The sequence below is a fragment of the Terrapene carolina genome, unplaced genomic scaffold, assembly GCF_002925995.2.
Source record: "Terrapene carolina triunguis isolate 2854851 unplaced genomic scaffold, T_m_triunguis-2.0 Scaffold66, whole genome shotgun sequence".
NCBI classification, from domain to species: domain Eukaryota; kingdom Metazoa; phylum Chordata; order Testudines; family Emydidae; genus Terrapene; species Terrapene triunguis.
The window spans coordinates 30787418-30812664 of record NW_020664417.1 but is presented as its reverse complement, the minus strand read 5'-3'; the positions used below and the strand labels follow the sequence as shown (position 1 = coordinate 30812664).

At 43.9% G+C, this 25247-nt stretch overlaps 1 protein-coding gene across 1 annotated transcript in view; it reads right to left on the bottom strand.

Annotated features, from left to right (window-relative positions):
* Nucleotides 1-2791: 2791 nt before the first annotated feature.
* The window catches only part of KLHL2 (kelch like family member 2), a 110557-nt gene continuing 88101 nt past the window's right edge, over nt 2792-25247 (bottom strand). The window contains exons 12-15 of the mRNA XM_024218927.1: nt 23408-23536; nt 5026-5166; nt 4671-4814; nt 2792-3867 (exon numbers count right to left, since the gene is read on the bottom strand). Coding sequence (XP_024074695.1) covers nt 3839-3867; nt 4671-4814; nt 5026-5166; nt 23408-23536 — 443 coding nt within the window. The 3' untranslated portion in view covers nt 2792-3838. The remainder of the gene's footprint in view (nt 3868-4670; nt 4815-5025; nt 5167-23407; nt 23537-25247) is intronic.

Genomic DNA, 25247 nt, shown 5'->3' with positions numbered 1-25247 from the left:
GCTTCTTTTTTGTGTTTAAGCTCAACAAGGATTTCACTGTTAAGCCAAGCTGGTGGCCTGCCATATTTACTATTCTTTCTACACATCGGGATGGTTTGTTTCTGTAACCTCAATAAGGATTCTTTAAAATACAGCCAGCTCTCCTGTACTCCTTTCCCCTCACGTTATTCTCCCAGGGGATCCTGCCCATCAATTCCCTGAGGGAGTTAAAGTCTGCTTTTCTGAAGTCCAGGGTCCGTATTCTTCTGCTCTCCTTTCTTCCTTGTGTCAGGATCCTGAACTCGACCATCTCATGGTCACTGCCTCCCAGGTTCCCATCCACTTTTGCTTCCCCTACTAATTCTTCACGGTTTGTAAGCAGCAGGTCAAGAAGAGCTCTGCCCCAGTTGGTTCCTCCAGCACTTACCCCAGGAAACTGTCCCCTATACTTTCCAAAAACTTCCTGGATTGTCTGTGCACCGCTGTATTGCTGTCCCAGATGATATCGGTGATTGAAGTCTTCCATGAGAACCAGGGCCTGTGATCTAGTAACTTCTGTTAGTTGCCGGAAGAAAGCCTATATTGCCTATATATGGAGATATACCGATCTCATAGAGCTGGAAGGGACCCTGAAAGGTCATCGAGTCCAGCCCCCTGCTTTCACTAGCAGGACCAAGTACAGATTTTTTGCCCCAGATCCTTAAGTGGCCCCCTCAAGGATCGAACTCACAACCCTGGGTTTAGCAGGCCAATGCTCAAACCACTGAGCTATCCCTCCCCCTGTAGCCTCGTCCGCCTCATCCCCCTGGTCTGATGGTCTATAGCAGGCTCCCACCACGACATCACCCTTGTTGCTCACGCTTCTAAACTTAATCCAGAGACTCAGGTTTTTCTGCAGTTTCATACCAGAGCTCTGACCAGTCATACTGCTCTCTTACATACAATGCAACTCTCCCACCTTTTCTGCCCTGCCTGTCCTTCCTGAACAGTTTATATCCATCCATGACAGTACTCCAGTCATGTGAGTTATCCCACCAAGTCTCTGTTATTCCAATCACATCATAGTTCCAACTCTGGTGGTGGTTTTGTGACATGGATACTTGTTCACTAGGAACTGGACAGAAACCACTTACTAAGGGCTTGTCTACATGAACATTCAGTTCACAGCAAGCTGGTGTGTGACTCTAACCCACACTAGACTGTCTTGGACTCTGCTGATGCGTATTAACAGTTCATTGGTTCACTTTGGTCCTCTTTGAAATGGGACTAGATCAATGCGCGTTACCCAACTGTTAATACATGTCTGCAGAGACCACACAAACAGTCCATAGCAGGCTAGTGTGGGGTAGATTTGCACCCCAGCTTGCCGCAACTAATTGTGAAGACAAGCCCTTAGAGCTATCATGGGCCAAAAAAAACAGCTATCAGATGGTGGTAATTTTCAGCTACTTATCTGGGGTGGATTTGAATTGGTAACCTAGAAATGAAAGGTTCTATATTCCAGTACCTATTTCTTGAGACTGTGTAATGTTATCATATTAAACTATGACCATGTAGATCATTGTTGCTACCATTGTTATATAATTACAACAAATCGTGGATAAATAATATCAAGTAAGGTATCTATGGAAAGGTTATGATTTGCTGAATATGATTATGCTATTAGTATGCATGTCTCATTTTTGTATTTGAAGTTATGAATATTGGCTCTATACCTGGACTTCAAATGTTTGCTCCTGGGGTAACGCCCACAAGGTATTTAGCCTGCACATCTTGAAGGGACTGTTCAAATTAAGTGGCTCATCAAGGAACACTTAACTCACAATGGATTATGGGAAATGCCTATCTACACTTAATGGACTTCCTGCTATGACTAAGCAAAATCATGCATGGACATGTGACATGCCCCTGGGACCCCAAACACCATTTTTTACCTGTAATTTTCCACAGTGAGAATGGGGATTCCCTTCACTTGAGAGAAGCTATAAAAGGTGCTGGAAACATCTCCATTTTGCCTATTTCCTGCTCAAACCTCTGGACTATGGATTTATGCTAATTGGAGCATTCTAACCAAGGGACTGAGGACCTTCCAATCATTTGGAAGCAACCAGAGATTTGACTTAAGCCAGCAGTTTATTCCATCACTGCTACAAGCCTGAACCAAGAATTTTGCATTTGTTGTATGTATTTGATTCCTTTAACCAATTTTAACTCTCACCTTTCTTTCTTTCTTTTTATAAATAAACCTTTAGATTTTTAGATACTAAAGGACTGGCAACTGTGTGATTATTTGGTAAGATCCAAGTTGTATATTAACCTGGGTATGTGGCTGGTCCTTTGGGATCAGAAGAACTTTTTGTTTGATAAAAAATTGGTTTTAAATAACCACTCATCTTTAACTCTTGTGTCTGGGTGTTGAATCCAGGACTGGAATGCTTTTCTGACTTCTTGTTAGCCAGTGTGGTGAAACAGAAGTTTACTTTTGTTGCTGGTTTGGTATATCTTATGGGAGAATAACCACCAGTTTTGGAGTTTGTCTGCCCTATTTCTCAACAGTTTGTCCTGAATTTGGTATTCCCAGTTGTAACCCACAAAGGCACAGTTACAGCCTGGCAGTCCCCTCTTCAAATCACTTACATTTTATTCTTGTATTTAGGTTCACACACGTTTTTCCAAACAACTTTTGACTGTTTGTTGATCTCTGAAAGGTATTTGTTGTGAAGCTTCTGTTTCTCAAAACAAGTTTTAACCAACTCATTAACATTATGAAACAAAAATACAAACTTTTATTATTTAAAGAAAATAGCTCAAAGATTACAATAGTTTTGGTCATATTTAAAAGGTCATCCATGAATAAAAAGGATAGTTGCTCTACAAACATGGGCACATACAGTAAGTTTTCATATTTGTTAACAGCAGCTAAGTTACACACAGATAGTTCTTAATACCATGCAAGCTCAGTTGAGTTCCATACATTCATTATAAACTTGCAGTTATGTTCATGCCAAATAATCACCTTTTGATAAAAAGGTAATAAAGGAATTCACCTAAACATGACCAAGATTAAACAAAGAAAAATCATAAATAAATACAGGCAACTAAACTTTTTAATAAAAGATTTTGGCATTATACCATTCAAAAAATGCTGTGTCTTCTCCATTTTCTTTAAGTGGCATTTAGTAGTGTTAAGCATTGTTATATAAAAAAAATACAACTCTGTTTTACAACATAGTACTGGCATAATTCAAAGTACTTTGCCAATTATAAATAATATAATCAAGTTCTGAAGAGTATTACTGGAAAGCAACCTATACTCTCTCTCACACACACACACACACATATATATGCACACTATATTCATGTAATGAAAACTGTTATAAAAACAAACATGTTTACTCCCATGCCAGCTTGTACTACTGAGGTGGGATTCAATACCCATCCTGAAGACTTACAGTTCATGGATCTAGTCTCTGGGAAAAAATAAGACAAAAATTTACTTTCACCAGAATACACATCACTTTATCATTCTTCACTGAATAATCCATTTGTCAGTCACAACTGACATGAATTGGTCCTTTTGAAAGTGATTTTTTTGTTTGAAGGCCTTGCAAATAAAAACTGTGGTCCACCAGCATTTATAAAAATTCAGTCAGCTGCTGCTCAATGCAGAATAATCCTACACGTTGCTTCTACCTAGAGTAATCTTCATTATCTGTCATACGTAATTGCAGACCGTCACATCTTTCACTGTGACTCAATGTGCAGCTACAAGTAGAGAAGTGCCTTGATTCTGTCACTTCAAAAACACTTGTTGAAGCCGGCCCTTAGTACATAATTAAGTTGAAAATCTTTTTGCTGTTCATAATGGTTTGTCAATAACTGTAACACCTATGGAATAAGAGAATCACAAGATTAAAGTGTAAGTTATTTGACCACGTCTTTTCAAAAAAGACAACTTCCAAAAGTATTACAAGAAATACAAGACTTCATACAATGATTTACAGCTATCAAAAATATATATCTATATGTGCATTAATTTAAAGCAAATGTCCAAAAATGTTCAACCTGTGTTATTCAACACAAAGTTGTGAAAGTTTCCAAGGTCTAATAACCTTTCACCATCAACTCAGTTTGATTATCAGTAGCATAACATCTCTATCATGCACTTGTTTATATTACACACTTTCTGTTTTCCCAAAAATGTAAGCCAAGATCCTTAAAGGGATCTGATTTTCAGTGGGTTGATGGCCAGCACATCTAATAATCAGGCTCATTTAAAGAATGTCAGAGACTGGCTCCTTTAAAGAGTGTCCTGCTCCCCCCAAAGTCAGACCCTAAAGTAAGTTTCCAGCCGCTTTAATGTAAATTGTACTTCTTAAGTGAATACCGAGGAGAAAATAAAGTGTGCTATCCAAAACAACCAGATTTTTCATACAGTTTTAGTACAATATTTTGCTTTTAAATGCATTTAAGAAATAATATTTATTATTTATATTATGATAGTGCCTAGGAGTCCTAATCCTGGACCAGGATCAGGCACTGTACAAAAATATACTTTAAAAAACAGGTCTCTCGGTGCAATAGATTTTTACCTGGAACATTTTACTCTTTGGATGTTTTGTCACACACCTCACTTGAGGTACTACTTTCAAATTAACTATGAGCAGTTTAAAAAACCATATACCCATTACCTGCATAGCTCCTTCCAGTACTCATACAAGAGGACACAACTGTCCATTTATCAGTTGTTGGGTTATAATATTCCACTGTTGACAAGTTACAGGAACCATCATCTCCTCCAACTACATACAACAGGCCATATACAGCACAAACCCCTATTAAAAAGGAAAATAGCTGCAATAAGACAGAAGTTTACAGAAAATGCACACCTATTTGCTTGCTTACATAGTGAAATCATGCCTTCCATTTTGAGACTTTAGTAAAGAAGCAGAAAATATTAAAGAGAGGTAGAAGCATGTATAGAACAGATACATAGCCACATTAATAGCATTTTAAAGAACAATATTTCTAAACTACAGTATATACCTGCATTCCTTCTGCACATGTTCATATCTGCAACCTGCCTCCATGTATTGGTGGCAGGATCATATACTTCAACACTTTTTCTAACCAAAGGACCATCATGACCACCAACTGCATACAATAAGTTGTTTAACACACCAACACCTGCAAAAATACAAAAACACTCAAAATCAGATAGAAAAATGGCTATGACCTGGATATCAGGGAGAGCCAGTACACAGTGTATTTACAAATGTAAATCCTATTTCACAGTCAGAATTAGAAACCCTCTCAAAAGAAATATGGGTCAGAACATGTTAAACTAAAGAAATGATTACAAATTGGTAAAGGCAAGACATTGATTAGAGGCCTAGTGTAACGGGGCATATCACAGCATACAAAGATGAGAGTTGTTCTGCAACAGAAGATTTAGAATAAGCAAAGAATAAATGTACTGAATATCTATGAAAATACAGAGTATTGGAAGTAAGCACCAATTAGAAATTATACTAAGTTATGGGCTATGATCCAGTGGGCATAATGGAAACCAGGCAAGATGATCCCTATAAATGAATCTAAACAGAGCTGGGTACAATCTACACAGCAAAAAGAAAAGAGATGCAAGAGTGGCACTACATATCTATCAGAAGTATGTTGAAACAAGCTGACAATGAGGTTATGGAATACGTTACTGGGCATGAACATACAATGAATGAACAAACAAACAGCAAACTACAGTGGGCATCTGCTACAAACCACCAGGACTGGTGGATAACACTAAACATTCCTTGAACCAACCCTGAAAGTGCTCAAAAACCCAAAGGATTTCATACTCATGGGGTACAGAACCCAGTTCTGTGTCAAATAAACATCTTCGTGTATATTTAGCTTTACGTTAAGAACTTTATCAATCTATAAGGAGGGAATCAAGGAACAGGTGAAGTCAGACTGGATCTACTTCTTACTGATAAGTATAAACCGACTGAAAATGTGAGAATCCTAGGAAACCTTGGAACCAGTGGTAACAGCTGCTTATTCACCACTATAATAAGAAATGGGATAATAGAACATAATGGTATTAGCATAGTATATTTCAGAAAGGCAAGTTTTTGGAGTCAAGACACTAGTAAATAATGTATGACCAGTACGGAAGTTGGTTGGGAAATCCAAGGAAACAATTATGGCACAGACTGCTAAACAAAAAAGTGTAAGCTATAAGAGTTGGCCAAATGTGGTTTCAAAAAGGGCTTCACAAAAGATTAAGAATTTAAAATAAAACCTATACTGCAAATGAAAAGGGGGAGGAAATCAAATAAGAATACACAGGATCAGTTATGGCGTTCAGAGAAAAGATATGGTTAGAAAAAGTTAATCATAGAATCATAGGACTGGAAGGGACCTTGAAAGGTCATCTAGTCCAGTCCCCTGCACTCATGGCAGGACTAAGTATTATCTAGACCATTCCTGACAGGTGTTTGTCTAACCTGGTCTTAAAAATCTCCAGTGATGGAGATTCCACAACCTCCCTAAGCAATTTATTCTAGTGCTTAACCACCCTGACAGGAAGTTTTTCCTAATGTCCTATACCTCCCTTCCTGCAATTTAAGCCCATTGCTTCTTTTTCTATCCTCAGAGGTTAAGAACAATTTTTCTCCCTCCTCCTTGTAACATCCTTTTATGTACTTGAAAACTATTATGTCCCCTTTCAGTCTTCTCTTCTCCAGACTAAACAAACCCATTTTTTTCCAATCTTCCCCCATAAGTCATGTTTTCTAGACCTTTAATCATTTTTGTTAATCTTCTTTGGACTTTCTCCAATTTGTCCACATCTTTCCTGAAATGTGGCGCTCAGAACTGGACACAATACTCCAGTTGAGGCCTAATCAGCGCTGAGAAGAGCAGAAGAATTACTTCTGTGTCTTGCTTACAACACTCCCGCTAATATATCCCAGAATGATGTTAGCTTTTGTTGCAAGTGTTACACTGTTGACTCATATTTATCTTGTGGTCCACTATGACCCCCAGATCCCTTTCCACAGTACTCCTTCCTAGGCAGTCATTTTCCATTTTGTATGTGTGCAACTGATTGTTCCTTGCTAAGTGGAGTACTTTGCATTTGTCCTTATTGAATTTCATCCTATTTACTTCACACCATTTCTCCACTCTGTCCAGCCAAAGTGTGAGGTGAGTATCAAGGACTTTCAAAAATATACTTTGGGGAAAATATATTATATAGTAAGGCCATTAAGACATAAAGAGGGACATGACCTCTGCTGAAATACTTAAATTTTAATGTCTGTCTTCAATAAGAAAACTAAAAAGGAGGGAGACTGGAATAATTAGGGAGTAATAAAAGTCTAAAAAAAATAGCTACCATAAAACATCACTACACCAACATTATAAAATCACGTTATCCATTGCTTTATCAGTGATACTCAGTATGGACTATCATTCAGTTCAGCTAATGGGTATTTTGGTTGCTATTGTTTATGGCTGCAACATCGATCATAATGCAATATTGTGTCACTTTTCTTTCTACTGCTCTTGATCTCACTTTAGTGTAGAGCAGAGGTTCCCAAAGTGTGCGATACCGCCCCCTGGGGGGCGCTGGAACGATCCAGGGGGGCAGTAGTAGCCTCGGGTGCAATTGGGGGGCATTGAATAAAAATAAGGGGGCGGTGGAAGCATAAAGAAAGAAGAGAATATAAGAAAATTTTGAAAAACCGTTCGTACATGTTTCATCTGTTGTGTAACAGAGTTAAAGTTGTAGTGATTACTTTATTTTCCAAATAAATTCACAAATTATAACCGATCAGGTGTCAAGTCCGCCAACAGCTCTTAACAAGCAAGTGTTGGCAGGCGAGCGTGTCGCGCATTGTCAGGAAGTCCAGCATGCATCGGCAGGAATATGTGCGTGTAATGACTTGTTTACAATACGATACTATAAATAGGCGACATGTATGAAATCTAATTTAGATTGTTTCTGAATTGTGTAAAAAGCAGTTAACAATAGTGCAATAAGTATTTAACAATTTTTATTCATATTCGATACCTTCGATCTTTACGGATTACGGATCACATACAAAGCAAATTGTATTATTGTTGTTTCAATAAAACAGCAATTTACACGTATTTTTATACATTTTCTTACATATCTACCGTACGTTTCTGTGTCTCTAGTGCTTACTAATAATAAAATCGTAGCAGGCTTGTGTCGGCACAGTAATATTTGAAGTGTACAGTCAATATATTTGTCATATTTTTTATTACAATATTAACGAAAACAGGGGAATGAAATCGTAAAAAAACTTAACTATTAACATTTATTTATATCTATTGAATCATCTGTGTTAATTGGTAAATAAGGCATGTGTTAATAAGGAACAATTATTTAAATAAGGGCAAACTAAATTAAAACTATTAACTGATTTTTAATTGCATATTGATTATTTTTTAAATTAATTATTTCTTGATAAATTTAGTTTGATATTTGACAATTTAATATCAAATACATATATCTAATGCTGAGCAAAGAACAAAACCCAGTTTATTAGTTTCATTAGTATTTTAGTTTGGTTGTCTTTTGCCGTCTTACGCAAAAACCACTGTATACCTGATGTCGTGGGCGATATTCTAATAACACATCTTTCTTTACTATATTGTAGGACGTAGGTAGAAATATAGATACATAAAAGAACGCAAATTTGTCACTGCATCTTTCTGTTTGTTCGCTTAAAGAAGGTAGATTTCCAGGGGGGCGCTGAGTAATTTTTTTTCTGAAAAGGGGGGGCGCTGAGTAATTTTTTTTCTGAAAAGGGGGCGGTAAGCCAAATAAGTTTGGGAACCTCTGGTGTAGAGTATCACACAGCATACATGTGATACAGCTTTCAATATGAGAGGGCTTGAGGAAGGATGAGATTTTTAGCACAAATTTGAGATGCAGTCATATAGCCAAACCAAATATATAAAAAGATTGGGTTTCGTTACTATTTTGTCCCATCTTTCTGACCTAACTTCACCCAAATATAGCCGCTGGCCTTATTGTTTAGTATATTTACTTCTCAAAACCCAACCATTTAACATATTACTTTTTAATACCGCCTCCCACTCCCCTTTGGTCTATCCTTTATTACCCCTCCACCAACCCCCATTTCCAAGTCATACCTCATTTCTTGCTGCTTCCATCTGTATCTTCTTGTTGTCGTCCTCTTGCACTTTCTGTTCTTTTGTTTTCTCCTGCCCATTTTCCTGGTCCTTGTCTTACCCTTTACCCCTCCCAAAAGACTTGGCAGATATGGGATTTAAGATCCTCATCCCTGTGTGATGCAGCACACTCCTCTAGCTGTAGCCAGGACCAGATATGACTTCCGTCCCTATGCTGATCAGCTGAGAGGCAGGTGGCTCTAAAGGGGCCAGGCAGCTGAAAGTCAATCTTTGTGTGAAGCCGACACAAGCATGCAGTGGGAATGGGCAGAAGTCCTTTGGGGTGACCATATATCCAGGAGGCTTAACTAAAACAAGATCAAACTCCTACTTTAATAAAACCTACTGTGACAATAGGACAAATCCCAAAATGGAAACATTCTGGTAAGTCAGGATATCTGGTCACTATGATCATATTGAAATACAGCACAGTAATGCAAGCAAAACTTATTTTTTTCCAAATTACTGATATAATTTTTACATGTATTTAACACTTCTTTATATATAACCCACTGAATTATGTTAGTAAAGTTTTACTTGAAGGGGATTAAGTAAAACCCTGAATCACTGACTATTTCTAGAAGTCATGGAGAACCGAAAAGGTAACAGAAGACTGGAAAAAAGACAAATGTGGTACAAAACTTGGAAAAAAGTGATCCTGGCAATTACCATCTAGTAAACTGAATTTCAGTCCTTGATAAAATAATAGAATATAAGAGAAAAAAAAATCTGAAAATTTTTAGAGCTAGATTCACAAAAGGACTCTGGTGCCTAACTACAACTTTAGGTGCCTAAATCCTAGAACCGGGTCCCATTGGGATTCACAAAACCCCAACTCAACTGCTGCTGATCTGTGCAGGTGCCTATATTAATTCAGCACCTAATTTTTTGCAGTAAAGGTTTCCTAGATGCCTACATATCTGCCTCTGCTCATGCACACTGCAGCCCACTCTAGATATCTGGATGCCCAAGTCCCAGAGCGATGCTGTAACCAGGGGAAGAGAGGTGTTCCTCTACCTAACTCACTAGCAAGGCCCAATATAGTAGTTCCAAGCTTGTCTGCCAGATTGGGCCCCTATAAATGAGCTTCCACAAAACAGCCAGGGAGAGAAGAAGGAACTCCCTCTTAACTTTTAGTCCAGTGGTTAGGATACTCACCTGGGAGGTGGCAGACCTCTGGTTCAAGTCCCCCTGCCACCTGAGGGGAAGAAGGGATTTGAACAGGGATCTGTCATCTCTCAGGTAAGTGCCCTAACCACTGGATATTGAGATATTTTGATGTGGGCTCCCTCAGTCTCTCCTGTTGAAGTTGTTCCATTGGGAATAAATTTAAAAAATTCATTTTGACGCAAGGGACTGGATTCTGGGTCTTCCACATCATAAGAGTGCTCTAACCACCAGGCTACAGCATCAGTCTCATGCTTGCTCATTCTGGCTCCATTCCTTTAAGTGTTTATCCACAGTGGAGACACTCAGGAAACACCTCTCTCCTCGATATCTCCCACAGAGATATCTAGCATAAGAGACTCAACATGCTGCCTTTTGTAAATCCCATTCTGAGGTGCCTCTCTCTATCCATTCATTGTATATGGTGCCAAACTCAGGCTTTTGGGAATCCCAGTAACTTTCTAAGCACCTAATAAAGTTAGGAGTGACAACGCTCACTGTCAGCATTCTTATGTTTCTTTGTAATCTAGCCACTGTTGGATAACTGGGCCATGGGCATTAAGCAACATTAGTTTGTAAAAGCAAATTCTAACTCCCCTTTGTACCATTGGATAAAATAGATATGGGAGTAGATTGAAAAGTGAAATTTTGCTGCAATTCATCAATTATTATTACTCTTGTTAATGACTCAAATAATTAGCCTGCTTATATGCAAACATTTCCAATCATAAAATTCAATTACACCTCTACCCCGATATAACGCGATCCGATATAACATGAATTCAGATATAACGCAGTAAAGCAGCGCTCCGGGGGGGCGGGGCTGCGCGCTCCAGCGGATCAAAGCAAGTTCGATATAACGCGGTTTCACCTATAAAACAGTAAGATTTTTTGGCTTCCAAGGACATCCTTTGGGATGACACCGGTAGCCCTCTCATCCTCTCTGCAATTGCTACCAAGAGCTGGGTCGACTTCCTAAATGGCTTTGTCCACTAGATGTAAAAGGCTAACACCCGTTTGACATCCAGGGAATGGAGCATACGTTCTCGGTTAGTGGCATGTAGCTTAGGGAAGAACACTGGCAGAAAAATGTCCTGATTCATATGAAATTGTGAAACCATCTTTGGGAGGAAAGCTGGGTGCGGCTGCAACTGCACCATGTCCTTGTAAAACACAGAATAAGGGGGCTCGTATGTCCGGGACTTGAGCTCAGATACCCTCCTAGCCAAAGTCAGCCACAAGGAATGCCACCTTCCAAGAGAGGTAAAGGAGAGAGCAAGTCGCCAGGGGCTCAAAGGGAGCGCCCATCACTCTCGAGAGCACCAGATTAAGATCCCATGGGGGAATCGGCTTTCTTACTTGAGGGTACAGTCTGTCTAGCCCCTTGAGGAAGTGTCCAACCATAGGGTTAGCAAATACTGAATGGTCCATTGAGCCGGGATGGAAAGCCGAAATCGCGGACAGGTGCATTTTCATTGACAATACTGCCAGCCCCTGCTGCTTTAAATGAAGTAAATAGTCCAAGATGAAGGGAATCAAGGCCTGCAATGGACCAAATTGAAAATCTCTTCCACTTAGCTAGATAAGTGGGGTGCGTAGAAGGAGCACCTGCCTAATGGAATCTGAGCACAGGAGTTCTAACAGGTTCAGCCATGGCGCTTTCATGCTGTGAGGTGGAGAGAGTCTAGGGTGGGGTGCTGAAGGCGGCTGTGGTCCTGTGTGATCAACTCCGGAATAAGGGACAGAGTTATAGGCGTATCCACCGACAGGTGCAGCAGCGTGGTGAACCAGTGCTGACGTGGCCATGCTGGTGCTATCAAGATTAACAATGCCTTGTCTCGTCAGACCTTGAGGTGAACCTTGTGGATGAGTGGGAATGGCGGGAATGCATACAGCAGGCGCCCTTTCCAGGACAGGAGAAAGGCGTCCGCGAGCCAGCCCTGGCTGTGATTCAGGAAGGAGCAGAACTGCTGCCACTTCCTGTTGTGCCATGTCACGAACAGGTCTATCTGGAAAATGTTGATGGTGACGTCTGGGCGAAGAGACCACTTGTGGCCGTGAAAACACCTGCTAAGATGATCAACCAGTTCGTTCAGCGAACCCGGAAGATTCGAGGCCTCCAATTGTATCGAGTGGGCGATGCAGAATTCCCACAGCTTGAGGGCTTCCTGACACAGGGGAGAGGAGTGAACACCACCATCTGTTTATATAGAACATTATATAGAATATACCGATACACATCTGCCCTGTAGATGGGTTTGAAACATCTGGCAAGTGAGGTGCACTGCACGCAGCTCCTTCACGTTGATGTGCAGCGAAAGTTCTGTCTGGGACCACAGACCTTGGCCTGGTCTACACTAACCCCCCAAGTCGAAGTAAGGTACGCAACTTCAGCTACGTGAATAACGTAGCTGAAGTAGACATACCTTACTTCGAACTTACCGCGGTTCAGACGCAGTCCACACGGGGCAGGCAGGCTCCCCCGTCGACTCCGCGGTACTCCTCTCTGGTCCAGACCAGACGCGATAAATCGAACCAGGAAGTTCGATTTCCAGCCACCGAACTAGCGGCTAAGTATAGACCAGCCCCTTGAGTCCTGAGATAGCCTAGGTGCGCTCCCCATCCCATCGCTGACGCATCTGTGACTAGTGACAGTGTTGGCTGAGGTTTGGACAAGGATATTCCCACACATACTGTTTGTGGGTCGAGCCACCATCATAGGGACTCGAGAACCTGAGAAGTAAGAGTGACCAATCTGACTAGGTGGTCTTGGTTCGGCCTGTAAACTCGGGCTAGCCATGCTTGAAGGGGACATAGCTGCAGTCTGGCATGCTGTACCACAGACGTGCAAGCCGCCATATGCCCAAGCAACTTTAAGCAATTCCACGCAGTCATCTTGGGAAATCTGTTGACATATTTTATGATGGCGTTCATGGCAAGGAAACAAGCTTCCGGAAGAGAAGCCCTGGCCGGGGTGGAGTCTAGGAGGGCCCCAATGAACTCTATCCTCTGAGTGGGGGTTATGGTTGACTTTGCCATGTTCAAGATGAGGCCAAGCCTGAGAAAAGTCATGCACACGATGCTCACGTGGTCCTCCACTTGGGCCCAAGAACGACCCTTGATTAGCCAATCGTCCAGCTACGGGAATACTTGCACCTGTCATTTCCTCAGAAAGGCTGCCATGACTGCCATGCACTTGGTGGACACCCAAGGGGCTGCCGATAAGCCGAAGGGGAGGACCGTGAACTGGTAGTAGATGTTGTTGGCCACAAATTGAAGGAATCATCTATGGGACGGGATTATGGACACGTGAAAGTACGTGTTCTTCAAGTCGAAGGCGGCGTACCAGTCCCCCGGATCCAGAGAGGGAATGATGGAAGCCAGGGAGTTCATGCGGAACTTCAAGTTCTTCATGAATCTGTTGAGGTTTTGCAGGTCTAAAATGGGCCTGAGCCCACCCTTGGCCTTGGGGATTAGGAAATAATGGGAGTAGAACCCCCTGTCCCTGAACTCCAGAGGAACCTCCTCTACCACCCCACATTGCAAGAGCGTTTGCGTCTCCTGCACTAGAAGTTGCTCATGAGAAGGGTCCCTGAAGAGGGATGGGAAGGGTGGGTGGGAAGGCGGGAGGAAACAGAATTGGATAGAATATCCCAATTCTACCGTGCTCAAGACCCATTGGTCTGCGGTTATTTGAGACCAGGCAGAGTAGAAATGGGATAGACGATTCGCAAAAAGAGGGGAAGGACCCGGGAGTTGGGCTGGTGCTCCATCCTCAGGTGCATCTTCAAAAGTTTGGTTTTGAGGCCGAGGGCTGTTTCGCCACCACTTGGCTGTGGCCGGAGGAGGACTGAGCGGGGCGCCTCCTGCTACTCCTGCCCCGCTTCCTATTATAATCTTGTCTGGGAGGAGCAGAGTAAAAGCATGGGGGCGGGCTGAGGTTTGAACAGCTTCTGCTGGGGGGTCAGCATGTGTATTCCCAGGGATTTAAGGGTTGCCTGTGAGTCTCCGAGCCCAGAAGCCAAGAGTCTCTTTGCTCTGAAAAGAGTCCAGAACAGTGAAAGGGTAGGTCCTGGATAGTATTCTGACCTCATGCGGGAGCCCTGAGACCTGAAGCCATGAGCTGCGCCTCATGGCTATGGCAGTAGCCATCGTGCGGGTAGTCGAATCTGCAAAGTCTAAGGCGGCCTGTGGCGAGGTCCTTGCTTCTACCTTGCCTTCCTCCAAGACTATGCCAAACTCGGAGCGGGAGTCCACGGGGAGCAATTCCTGGAACTTGGCCAAGGTATTCCAGGAGTTGTAGCAGTAACGGCTGAGGACCGCCTGCTGGTTTTGCTATGCGAAGCTGGAGTCCCCCAGTGGAGTACACTTTCCAACCGAAGAGGTCCAGCTTCTTAGCATCCTTGGATTTGGGGGTAGACCCCGGCTATCCCTGCCGCTTCTTGTGGTTAGCCACCTCCACCACCAACATACCCGGCTGCAGGTGGATAAAGAGCCACTCGTACCCTTTGGATGGCACAAAGTATTTGCATTCCACCCCCTTGTCCACGTGGGGGGATAGAGGCGGGTGTGTGCCACAACACGTTAGTGGTGTTTTGGATAGTCTTGATATGAGGCAACTCTATCCTTGAAGGTCCTTTAGGCACCAGAATGTCTACCATTGGATCAGTCTCCTCAGAGACCTCCTCTGCCTGCATATTTAGGTTCTGGGCCACCCTGCTAAGCAGGTCCTGATGTGCCCTGGAGTCTATAGCAGGCAGCATGGTAGAAGTACCCGCCACCACCTCATCTGGGGAGGAGGACGCCGCCGCCCTTGGGGGCACTGGGTCTTCTTGACCCTCTGGCTCACGAGGGTCGTCCTGAGTGGTGACACCTTGAGCAGCACAGGGGATAGCGTTGGTGCCCAGCGCTGACCTGGACGTCCATGTCCTGCTCATGGGGAGACTCCCGGGTTACTGAGGTGGCTGAAGGAGGGATCCGAACCTCCGAGGCCACTGACAGGGATCTGGAACCCAGCTCTTGGGCTTGGTGGTAGGCCCACAGTGTCCAAAAGGGCCACTGGGCTGGCCCCTGCCACTGTGGGGGCCAGGACATCACAGGCACCGATTGCCCTTCATTCTGCCTCAGATGGTGCCGGGAACGGTACCGGCTAGCCTAGAGACATAGGCATCTGCATCCGCCTCCGAAGAATAGTCTGATTTCGGTGACCAGGGCGGTGCAGACTGAAACAGTGCCGGGGAATGGTGCTGTGGCGAGGATGATCGGTGCCGCATCGATGCTGGCTTGCCTTGGATGGCACATTTCCCCTCTGTAGAGCCAGTGCCAATGCCAGATCAGGGGGACTGTGCTGTCATGGCGATCAAGTCCCTGGCCGTTTCAAATGCGTCCGGTGTGGACAGAAGGCCTATGTCGTCCTCCAGGTCCTCGTGCACTAGGGAGTCCACCAGGACCAGACTCAATGGACCTCCCCGCAAAGCTGAAGTTAACAGCGCCAGTATAGATGGGGCCGAGGCTGAGTGTCCTGATGTGGGACGCACCCCACTGGTGCCTGCTTGCTCCACTATTTTAGTGGGGGAGCACTCTGACTGCTCTTTTCTTTTTGTACGGCACCGGCGAACGGGAGCGGTGCCTTGTGCTGGCACTGGAGGCGGTCTTTGGTGCCGGGGAATTATGGTGCCACTGAGATTCCTTAACCGAGTCCTTTCTCGGTGCCGAAGCCTCCCACACCCAGGCCGGCGCGCTGTGCACCAAAGTACCGAGCGCGGGTCAGATGCCGTCTGGGGATGAAGGGACAACTCCATCAAGAGGAGCTTCAGCCGAAAGTCCCGCTCCTTTTTAGTTCTGGGCTTGAAGCCCCTGCAGATCTTGCACCTGTCGGCCTGATGTGCCCCTCCCCGGCACTTCAGACAGGATTTGTGTGAGTCTCCCCTTATCATGGGCTTCAGGCAGGATCCACACAGCTTGAAACCCAGAGGCCAAGACATGTCCCAGTCCCCGGCGGGAGCAAAGGGTGGTGTGGGGGGAAACCCGCAGCTAAAACCTAACTACTAACACTAAGGCCTGGTCTACACTATGGGTTTAGGTCGAATTTAGCAACGTTAAATTGAATTAACCCTGCACCCATCCACACAACGAAGCCATTTACTTCAACATAAAGGGCTCTTAAAATCGATTTCTGTACTCCTCCCCGACAAGGGGAGTAGTGCCGAAATCGACATTGCCATTTCGAATTAGGGTTAGTGTGGCCACAATTCGACGGTATTGGCCTCCAGGAGCTATCCCACAGTGCACCATTGTGACCGCTCTGGACAGCAATCTGAACTCGGATGCACTGGCTAGGTAGACAGGAAAAGCCCCGCAAACTTTTGAATTTCATTTCCTGTTTGCCCAGCGTGGAGAGCACAGGTGACTACGCAGAACTCATCAGCACAGGTAACCATGCAGTCCAAGAATCGAAAAAGAGCACCAGCATGGACCATACGGGAGGCACTGGATCTGATCGCTACATGGGGAGAGGATTCCGTGCTAGCAGAACTACGTTCCAAAAGACGAAATGCCAAAACATTTGAAAAAATCTTCAAGGGCATGATGGAGAGAGGCCACAATAGGGATTCGTATCAGTGCCGCGTGAAAGTTAAGGAGCTCAGACAAGCCTACCAGAAAACCAAAGAAGAAAATGGAAGGTCCGGGGCAGAGCCGCAGACATGCCGCTTCTACGCTGAGCTGCATGCAACTCTAGGGGGGGCCGCCACCACTACCCCACCCCTGACCGTGGATTCCGAGGAGGGGATACTCTCAGCCATGCCTGAGGATTCTGCGGACAGGGAAGATGAGGAGGAGGAGGACGAGCTTGAGGAGAGCACACAGCACTCGGTTCTCCCCAACAGCCAGGATCTTTTTCTCAGCCTGACTGAAGTACCCTCCCAGATCATGAAGCCATGGAAGGGACCTCTGGTGAGTGTACCTTTGTAAATACAAAATATGGTTCAAAAGCAAGCGTTTTTTAATGATTAATTTGCCCTGAGGACTTGGGATGCATTCACAGCCAGTACAGCTACTGGAAAAGTCTGTTAACGTGTCTGGGGATGGAGCGGAAATCCTCCAGGGACATCTCCATGAAGCTCTCCTGGAGGTACTCCAAAAGCCTTTGCAGAAGGTTTCTGGGTAGTGCAGCCTTATTCCATCCTCCGTGGTAGGACACTTGACCACGCCATGCTAGTAGCAAGTAATCTGGTATCATTGCATGACAAAGCCTGGCAGCGTATGGTCCCGGTGTTTGCTGGCATTCAAGCAACATCCGTTCTTTATCTCACTGTGTTATCCTCAGGAGAATGATATCGTTCATGGTAACCTGGTTGAAATATGGGAATTTAATTAAGGGGACAGAGGTGGCCATTCCTACTGGGCTGTTTGCCTGTGGCTGAAAAGAAATCCTTCCCTGCAGTTCGCCAAGCCGGGGTGGGAGGGTAGGGGGAAGAGGGGGAATTGGCGCTGAGCTTTTCACCTTTGGCTAGCAGGGATCTTCCCTGATACCAGCCACGTGGTGGGGGGAGATATAAAGCGATCATCCCAGAGAATTGGATGGGGGGGGTTAGTTTGGTTTCTGCTGCTGCACGTTAACAGGAAAACCGCAGCACTCAACGGGCTTTGCTTGGTATGGGAAAGGAGAACGTTGCTTTTATGAAGGTTGCAGAAGCCGAAAGACAATGGCTTACCATGGCTGCATGGAAGCCGAATTCTGTTGCCCGGCCCTGCATCTGTGATCTCTAACACCAAAGCCGCAGGCACTCAATACAAGATGCAAAATGTGACCTTGTACCAAAATCACATGTGCTATGTAATGCGAATAGTGTTTTTCACCGTGAAAGAGTATAAGCATTGTTGTGTAAAATGTATCTTTTTAAATAATTCTCTCCCGTTTTTCCCTCCCGCAGCTGCAAATTTTTCAAGCTTCCCTCCTCCGTCCCGAAGGCTATCTCAGATAAGGCGGCGAAAAAAACGCACATGACACGAAATGTTCTCGGAAATCATGCAATCGACCCGCGATGAAAGAGCTCATCTGAATGAGTGGAAGGACACGGTATCCCAGTACAGGAAAGCTACCAGTGAATGTGAGGCCATGAGGGACGAACGTGAGGAGAGGAGGGACGCTTGAGATGAGAGGTGGCGGGATGCAACGCTGGGGCTGCTGCGTGAGCAAACGGACATGCTCCGGTGTCTGGTGGAGCTTCAGGAATGGCAGTAGGATCACAGAGTGCCACTGCAGCCCCTGTATAACACCCTCCTCCATCACCATGTTCCATAGCCTCCTCACCCAGACGTGTAAGAACGCGGGCGGGGGGGGAGGAGGTTCCGTGCAGCCTCCCACTCCACCCCAGTGGACAGCCCAACCAAAAGGCTGTCATTAATTTGAACTTTTGAAGTGGCCTTTTCCTTCCCTCCTATCCTCCTCCCAAACCCCACTCGGGCTACCTTGTCAGTTCTCTCCCTCTTTTTATAATCAATTAATAAAGAATACATGATTTTTAAATGATAGTGACTATTTCCTTTGAAAGCAAGCTGTGATCGAAGGGGGAGGGTGGGTTGCTTACAGAGAATGAGTCAATCAAGGGGGTGGGTTTTCATCAAGGAGAAACAAACAGAACTTTCACACCGTAGCCTGGCCAGTCATGAAACTGGTTTTCAAAGCTTCTCTGATGTGCTCTTCTAATCGCCCTGGTGTCTGGCTGCACGTAATCAGCGGCCAGGCGATTTGCCTCAGCCTCCCACCCTGCCATAAAGGTCTCCCCCTTACTCTCACAGAGATTGTGGAGCACACAGCAAGCAGCAATAACAATGGGAATATTGGTTTGGCTGAGGTCTGAGCGAGTCAGTAAAGTGCGCCAGCGACCCTTTAAACGTCCAAATGCACATTCTACCACCATTCTGCACTTGCTCAGCCTGTAGTAGAACAGCTCCTGACTACTGTCCAGGCTGCCTGTGTATGGCTTCATGAGTCATGGCATTAAGGGGTAGGCTGGGTCCCCAAGGATAACTATAGGCATTTCAACATCCCCAACGGTTATTTTCAGGTCTGGGAAGTAAATCCCTTGCTGCAGCCGTTTAAACAGATTAGTGTTCCTAAAGACGCGAGCGTCATGAACCCTTCCCGGCCATCTCACGTTGATATTGGTGAAACGTCCCTTGTGATCCACCAGTGCTTGCAGCACCATTGAAAAGTACCCCTTGCGGTTTATGTACTGGCTGCCCTGGTGCTCCAGTGCCAAGATAGGGATGTGGGTTCCATCTATCTCCCCACCACAGTTAGGGAATCCCACTGCAGCAAAGGCATCCACTATGACCTGCACATTTCCCAGAGTCACTACCTTTGGTAGCAGCAGCTCAGTGATTGCTTTGGCTACTTGCATCACAGCAGCCCCCACAGTAGATTTGCCCACTCCAAATTGATTCCCGACTGACCGGTAGCTGTCTAGCGTTGCAAGCTTCCACAGGGCTATCGCCACTCGCTTCTCAACTGTGAGGGCTGCTCTCATCTTGGTATTCTGGCACTTCAGGGCAGGGGAAAGCAAGTCACAAAGTTCCATGAAAGTGCCCTTACGCATGCGAAAGTTTCGCAGCCACTGGGAATCGTCCCACACCTGCAACACTATGCGGTCCCACCAGTCTGTGCTTGTTTCCCGGGCCCAGAATCAGCATTCCACGGCTATAACCTGCCCCATTAACAGCATGATCTCCAAAGCGCCGGGGCCCGCGGTTTGAGAGAATTCTGTGTCCATGTCCATGTCCTCATCACTCTCGTCGTCGTGCTCCAGTCGCAGCCTCCTCCTCGCCTGGTTTTTCAGGTTCTGGTTCAGCATAAACTGCACGATAATGCGCGAGGTCTTTACAATGTTCATGACTGCTGTCTTGAACTGAGCGGGCTCCATGCTTGCCGTGGTATGGCGTCTGCACAGTTCACCCAGGGAAAAAAGACGCGAAACGGTTGCCTGCTGTTGCTTTCACGGAGGGAGGGGTGAGGCTGTACCCAGAACCAGCAGCGACAATGTTTTTTGCCCCATCAGGCATTGGGATCTCAACCCACAATTCCAATGGGCGGGGGAGACTGCGGGAACTATGGGATAGCTACCCACAGTGCAACGCTCTGGAAGTCGACGCTAGCCTCGGTACATGGACGCACACCGCCGAATTAATGTGCTTAGTGTGGCCGCATGCACTCGACTTTATACAATCAGTTGCCAAAAATCGAATTCTGAAAATTCGGAGTAACCCCGTAGTGTAGACATACCGTAATACTAACTACAACTTTTAAAACTATTTACAGAAAAATGTATAACAGCCCACTAGGAAATTACTTGCTAAATGCAAGAGAGAGAGAGAGAGAAAGTGTTATGTAAAGCCTCTACTCAATCCAGTAGAACGGGATTGTAAGATTTGTAACTTTTCAGTCATTGCTAGTATGATCATTAAGTTCTGTAACCTTTTGGCAAACTTTGTAACTTTAGTTATTTTTAGCATAGCCTTTTAAATTTTGTAACTTTTGCAAGCTTTGTAACCTTTTCAGTTACCACTTGTATAAACCTCCAAACTTTGCAATATTCCATCACGCAATCAGAGAGTGTGAGAACAAGGAAGTGTGTGGGGGAGATAAGGGAGTGTATGTGGGACTGGTCGGAGAGGAACTGCAAGGAGAAAAGAGCCTGGAGCCAGGAGCCAGGTGTGTCTGATGTAATCTGCCCTGAGAAGGCAATCATGGGGTGCTGTAAAGAAAAGAAGAACCTGGTATGCATGAAAGGAATGAGGCCTGGGTATGCTTCTCAGTGACGGACACAGAAGGGAAACTCAGTGTATGTGATAGGAGCCACCCAGTTCCAAAAAAGGAAGAAGGCATGCACACAAGCCCCCTGCTTCTTGACCTGCTCGCCGGCCCGGATCCGTGACCGCAGGTGGACACGCCAGATCTACTATGCTTTGGCTTCTCGGCTTCCTCTGCTGTCTCCGGTAACTCTCCGCCTGTGTGAGTATGTGGGTGCATGAGGGTCTGAACGCAATTAATGTGTGCGTGCATGAATAAGCTCCAGCCCTTTCCCGTTTGATCCAATAACGGCATTTAATAAAACCAATATAAGTGTAACCCTGGGTTGGTTTCTAAGGAAAGCTGCTCCAACGACCATCACTGGCGGTAAGAAGGAACTGAAGAGGCGGTGGATTGGAAGGGACCCATATACATCGCCATGAGGGCGCCACTCCAGGGGCTCCACAGCTGACTCGACGGGTACTGCTAGGGGAAAAACCTTCTGACGACTGTGCACGTGGTGCACCCACACTTGGAACTGACATGAGCAATCACTTGAAGAAGAAGTTTAGTTAGTAGTATTTTATGAGATACTAAAATGCTTTACTAAGAATCCAGATATTTACATATATACTGATTCCTTGATGCACTAATTTTGTAATTTTAGGTAAAAAAAATAATCAAGCTATTTTAAGCAAGTATGATATAAACAAATCAAATTCTTGTTATTTTTTAGCTAGAATTACAAAATAGGTCTCTGAATGGAACTCTGTAGATGAAGTATTTGGATTTTAGTAAATATTTTAATACAGTGTCATGAATTAGTACTCAAAAATAATTAATTTGGATTGGACTTAAGTACTGCTACATAGATTAGAAACTTGATAGAGTTCAATAAATAAAGATAGAATAAATGATAGAAGGCAAGGTATAATATTGGAGAAGTGGTAGAAAATTTATTGGGGTGCACCTAGGAATCCAAGTTCCATTAGGTCTTATTTACAGCAATATTTCTTCTGATCATCAGGAAAAGGAGAAAGCAGCACATTAATGCAACTCCTGCTGGATACTAAATTGGGTATGCCTAGAAACACCATGGAAGACATCCAGAGTACAAAGGGACCTGAAGAGGCTAGAAATATACCAAAATTAAATTTGATTTGGAAAAGACCACGTGAAAACATCTGGAGAAATAAACTACTATTCAATAAGTTGGAAAAATCTAGAATACCAAAAGAGAGAGATGACAATGATAAGCAAACTAGACTTGAGTTCCCAATTTAACAAGGCCTTAGGAAATACTTCTACAGCCCCAAAATGGCATTAGTATCATCTCAATGAACAAGAAGTAGATGTCACTCTGGCATTTTGAGTTATATTTAAAATAAAAAACACACACATAGCTCTTGGTGAGATTACACTTAGATTACTGTTTTAGATTCTGCGCACTTCAATACCAGAAAGAAAAACTGAAGGGAGTTCAAAGAAGGATACAAGAGATTTACTTATGAAGAAAGATTAAAAGAGATAAATGTGTACAGCTTGACTAAATGATAGGGGATGGCGGCACATGATAGCCTAAACATATTTGAAGGGTGTAAACAACAGGTAATGAGGGGGTTATTCAAGATGAAACAAAGGTTGTATAAGTAGAAGTAATGGGATTAAACTAAGGAATGGAAACTTAAGGACAAATATAAGGAGAACACTTCCTAACAGCGAGATCAATTAGACTGCAGAACAAGTCTTCCAAAGGAGGTGGTGGAAGCCCAATCACTCTGCACAGTTCAAGTTAGACTGAAATCCCTATTAGAGAAAGCAATCCTCCACTGACAAAGGGATGACCTAGATGACATAGGCCTCTCTCATCTGATTTCTGTGATTCAATGAGCTGCTTAATGGAGTTCAGTTGGAAATGTAAAAGCACTGGATGTGATGTTCCATGTATATTACTCCGTATGATGATATCAAGAAGCCTAAGAAGTCTAGTAGGTAAATATGAAAAGGTACAAAAAAAATGGGGAAGAAAACCCCTGCATAGTTAACATTTGCCTAACCTTACTGTATGGGACAGTTTTGCATTTGTAACCTGCAGTGCTTCTGTCAACTGCATCATACAATAAAAGTAAATATACTGAAGAGTCCCATTAAAGTCAGCCTGTATTTTATATTTTAAGGAATAATGTGTTTCTTTGGTTGCAATATAATAATTTGCTTTCATTTTGTTAATTCTTGTTCACTCACCTGCTCCACTCCGTCTAGTGCTCATTTCTGCCACATAGGTCCACTCATTTGTACTAGAATTATAGCATTCCACCGTACTAAGGCACTGACGTGACGCCCCATCATAGCCGCCAACAGCATATAGCATACCTAGAAAGGCAATTACCAAGCCCCCCGCCCCACAGTATACACAGATTAATTTAAGTATTTTAACACACACACACACAGAGATATGTAGACTCTGATGTGCTATATATATATATATATGCAAACAGGCAAAACAACAATTCAGTTACACTCTCTAAATCAGACTACGAAAAACAACAGTAGAGTGATTATGGGGGACATCCTACATAAAAACAATTAGCCAAAAGTACTAGTCTCTGGTCCCTGTTATTTTAAGCTGATATGTTTCCATGATTCAGCAACTGTATGAACAAAAAATGTTGGGTTGCTCAACTGAAGTACATGGTGCCACTCACCCTAATTTTAATCAAAAATTCCACAAGGCAAACCATTTCAGGTTTGCGCAGCACTGAAAGCTAGCCAATTCCTTTCTTGGCAAATTACAGGGTGGAGAATTCTTCTATAGCTTAAATTTTCAGAACAGGGACAGCAGGAGGCTCCTGTGACGTTGCACTCCATATGATTTTATGAAAATATGCTAATGAGTATGAATATAATGTAACTGGGATATGCTTCATGCAAAAGATCTCTTGTAAGGTATCATTATAAAGCTTATAATCTACTGAGTGTGGTCATACTATTTGTATAAACGTATCATTCTTGTATCTGAAACTAGAAATATGAAATATAAAACTCTGAGGTCCTATTGTAATTATGCAAAGTGTGGGCCATTAATGGTGGTTTGGAATCTTGATGGCTCCCATTAACCAGGACAATTGACTGTAGATGGTTCCATTTACTTGCAAGCTTTCCTGTGAGTCAGGCCAGGAAGAATGAAGGCTTGGGGTCTCACAGGACATGTGACCATGTCACCTGGTACTGGAATCCATCTTAAACCTGTTGCTTTTCCATTAAGAAGGAGGGGGTGGGGACCCAGAGACAAAAGATTCCCGCCTTGTGCCAAAGCTATAAAAGGAGGTGGAACAGAACAAAACAGGTGGCAGTCAGGAGAAATCTAGCTACCACCTGAGCTAACAAGAACTGTACCAGGAGAAAGGATTGGGCCCAGACTAGGAAGGAGTCCAATCTGTGAAAGAAGCTTATTGGAACATCTCTGAGGGTGAGATTTTATCTGTATTCAGTTTCCTACTGTATTAGGCTTATACTTGTGTGTTTTATTTTATTTTGCTTGATAACTTACTTTGTTCTGTCTGTTATTACTTGGAACCACTTAAATCCTACTTTTTATATTTAATAAAATCATTTTGCTTATAAATTAACCCAGAGTAAGTAAGTAATTCCTGGAGGAGCAAACAGCTGTGCATCTCTCTCTATCAGTGTTATAGAGGGCGGACAATTTATGAGTTTACCCTGTACAAGCTTTATACAGAGTAAAATGGATTTATTTGGGGTCTGGATCCCATTGGGAACTGGGTATCTGGATGCTAGAGACAGGAGCACTTTCTAAGCAGTTTTCAGTTAAGTCTGCAGTTTTGGGGGGGTGTGGTTCAGTCCCTGGGTCTGTGTTGGAGCAGACTGGCCTGTCTGGCTCAACAAGGCAGGGTTCTGAAGTCCCAAGCTGCCAGGGAAAACGGGGTCAGATGTAGTCTCAGCACATCAGGCGGCAGTCCCAACAGGGTTTCTGTGACCCAACCCGTCACAGCTCCCATACCATTAAAACCACACCTCTAACAGAGTAGCTCAAATTGCTGTGTTACATCAATGAAGATTTATC